Source organism: Atheta coriaria, unplaced genomic scaffold (genome assembly GCF_025399875.1).
Source record: "Atheta coriaria isolate IRGN ID8LTWV9N9 unplaced genomic scaffold, Caltech_Dcor_3.1 contig_53_pilon, whole genome shotgun sequence".
Taxonomy (NCBI): Eukaryota; Metazoa; Arthropoda; class Insecta; order Coleoptera; family Staphylinidae; genus Dalotia; species Dalotia coriaria.
The window spans coordinates 1-2,148 of NW_027045563.1; the positions used below are offsets into that span (position 1 = coordinate 1).

A 2,148-nucleotide genomic window follows, 5' to 3' on the forward strand; every position below is an offset into this window, starting at 1 on the left:
TTATCACCATACCGTTGTTTAGTTGGAGGTCTTTTCCCTCTTCACCTATGACCATATATTGCGTTTTCTCCATGTTTACTGTTAGTCCCCACTCTTGGTATTGCTCTATAAGTTTGCGTATCATGTATTCCATATCCTCTGCATCTTGAGACAGGACCACTTGATCGTCCGCAAAATGGAGGGTGTACAGTGTGGTTTCATTCAGTGGGATACCCATGTTTTTGCATTTTTTCCTCCATTCTTTTAGAGCTTCCTGCAAATATATGTTGAAAAGTGTTGGAGATATTGCACACCCCTGTCTTAGGCCTTTTGTTGTTGGGAAAGCATCTGATATTGCGCCGCAATACTTCACGCAGGCTGTTGTGTTCGTGTATAGTTGTTTAACGGCGTTTATTAAAGTGGCAACTTTTGTATTTTAAATCATCGAAATTTGCTAGCACACTGCAAGGAAACAAGGTGGCAAACGCCATGCCACGCGCCGGGCCATATGTTTGTTTGACGGAGCAGCATGGTATTTTATATGGTCTTGTGCTGCATCATAGGCAAATGCGCAGGCGCTAACTCCACCCTGTGACTGAAGTACTTTAGTCACGGTCTTGGCAGTCCATGTCGAAAGTACTTGTTGTGTCTCAAAACCGTGGAAAATCTGGTGCTTTAAAGGTGGAAGTTGAAAAAAAAATTATAACGCAGTGTCAGAAAGATCTTTAGTTAGTCAGAACGATTGTGGACAGCAAGGTTGACAAAAGAGAAAAGACAGAACAAAATAAACCGGAAAGATTTAACACATTCGAATAACAAATAGGCTAATTTACACCTTATTTCACACTTATATTGATTTCTAAATATACTTAATTGAACTTTTGCTTTATTCGATCATATAAATCCATAATTTGAATATAAATCATCAGTCTTCATCAGAATCATTACCTTTATCTTTCTTCTTGACATCATCATCGTCATCATCCTTATAATGCCTGTACTCAGGTTTCAACTCCCACATATTTTTGTGGGGGTTCTTAAGATTATAGTTGCATACATCCTTCAAAATCTCTTTAAGATAAGTTATGGGCTGCCTTGTGATCTTAACTAAATCTTTGATATTATAATACTGATGCTTCTCAAATGCAGCAAATAACATCTCCAAAACAGCTTCTTTATCATCTCTTGCCTTCTTGCCCTCAGCTTTCTTCTTCTGTTGATATTCAACCTGAAAAAAACATGGTATTTTATTGAACTATTATTTCACAAACCTACTTCTGTATTACATTGTGTTTGTGATTGGAAACAGGCTTGAAGTTTTGAACAATCCTCTCCATATGTTTAGCCTGCATGGTAGGCACTGAAGCCTTTCTGATTGATTCTAGTTTAAGTTTCATGTAACAATTATCAGCATATGGTCTACATTCAAGTTTTTGTACAATGCTGCCTTCCATAAACAACTTTTCTGTTTCTGGCACTACTGAATCAGTTTTTTCAGCTAAAAAGTACCACAAAAAGAATTAATACAACTATTCTATTCTATGGTATTCTATGGTACTAACGGATCATATGTGAAAAAACACCAAGAGTCTGCTGAGTTACAGTAGAGAAGTCTAATCTGTGATCTTTTGGAATTGGTTCTTCTCCTGCATCGTTCAGGTTTAAAATAGTCTGTGACAGTGTGAGAGACACTTGTGGTTTCTGTCCTTGTGTACTGTGATAAATTATTACATTAATATAAAAATAAACAACTTTTTTTTGGAGAATTACTTTGTTATCTTCAATTTCCCAACTTCTGTTTCACCTTGGGCTTTCTCCCATCTGCTGGCTATATATTTTGGCACTTTAACAAGCCAAACACCACGAGACGCATTTGATAAGTCTAAATCACGGTCGATATGCGACATTTTTGTTTATTTAAATAATGTACAAGTTATTTGCCCGACGACATACACTTCACCTATGTACTTTAGCAACTTCAACTAACCCTAGCTCTTACCCACGAAGTATAGATAAAAGGAGTCCGAACGGTATAGGCTTTTTCATCGTAATCATGGTTCACAATTATATACAAAGCTAATAGTTCACCTTTCTGCCACTGGGTGCGCTTGAATCACTAGTGAATCGATGTACGTTGGTTCGTGTTCATAGCAACATTGAGACAATTTG

At 37.1% G+C, this 2,148-nt stretch overlaps 1 protein-coding gene across 1 annotated transcript; it reads right to left on the minus strand.

Annotated features, from left to right (window-relative positions):
* Positions 1-687: 687 nt before the first annotated feature.
* On the minus strand, positions 688-2,065 carry TfIIFbeta (transcription factor TFIIFbeta). The gene is made up of 4 exons (XM_065316618.1): positions 1,750-2,065; positions 1,542-1,693; positions 1,266-1,477; positions 688-1,207 (listed from the first exon to the last, which is right to left on the minus strand). Exons 1-4 carry the CDS (start codon positions 1,884-1,886, stop codon positions 905-907), a joined length of 804 nt encoding a protein of 267 aa, XP_065172690.1. The 5' UTR covers positions 1,887-2,065; the 3' UTR covers positions 688-904.
* Between the last annotated feature and the right edge of the window lie 83 nt (positions 2,066-2,148).

Bases quoted from the DNA above. Each gene is read 5' to 3' on its own strand.
- TfIIFbeta (XM_065316618.1), bottom strand. From the start codon at position 1,886: ATGTCGCATATCGACCGTGATTTAGACTTATCAAATGCGTCTCGTGGT. The intron at 1,694-1,749 runs GTAATTCTCCAA...AATTTATCACAG, and splicing joins GGGAAATTGAAGATAACAAA to TACACAAGGACAGAAACCAC. The intron at 1,208-1,265 runs GTAATACAGAAG...TGTTTTTTTCAG, and splicing joins TTTCCAATCACAAACACAAT to GTTGAATATCAACAGAAGAA.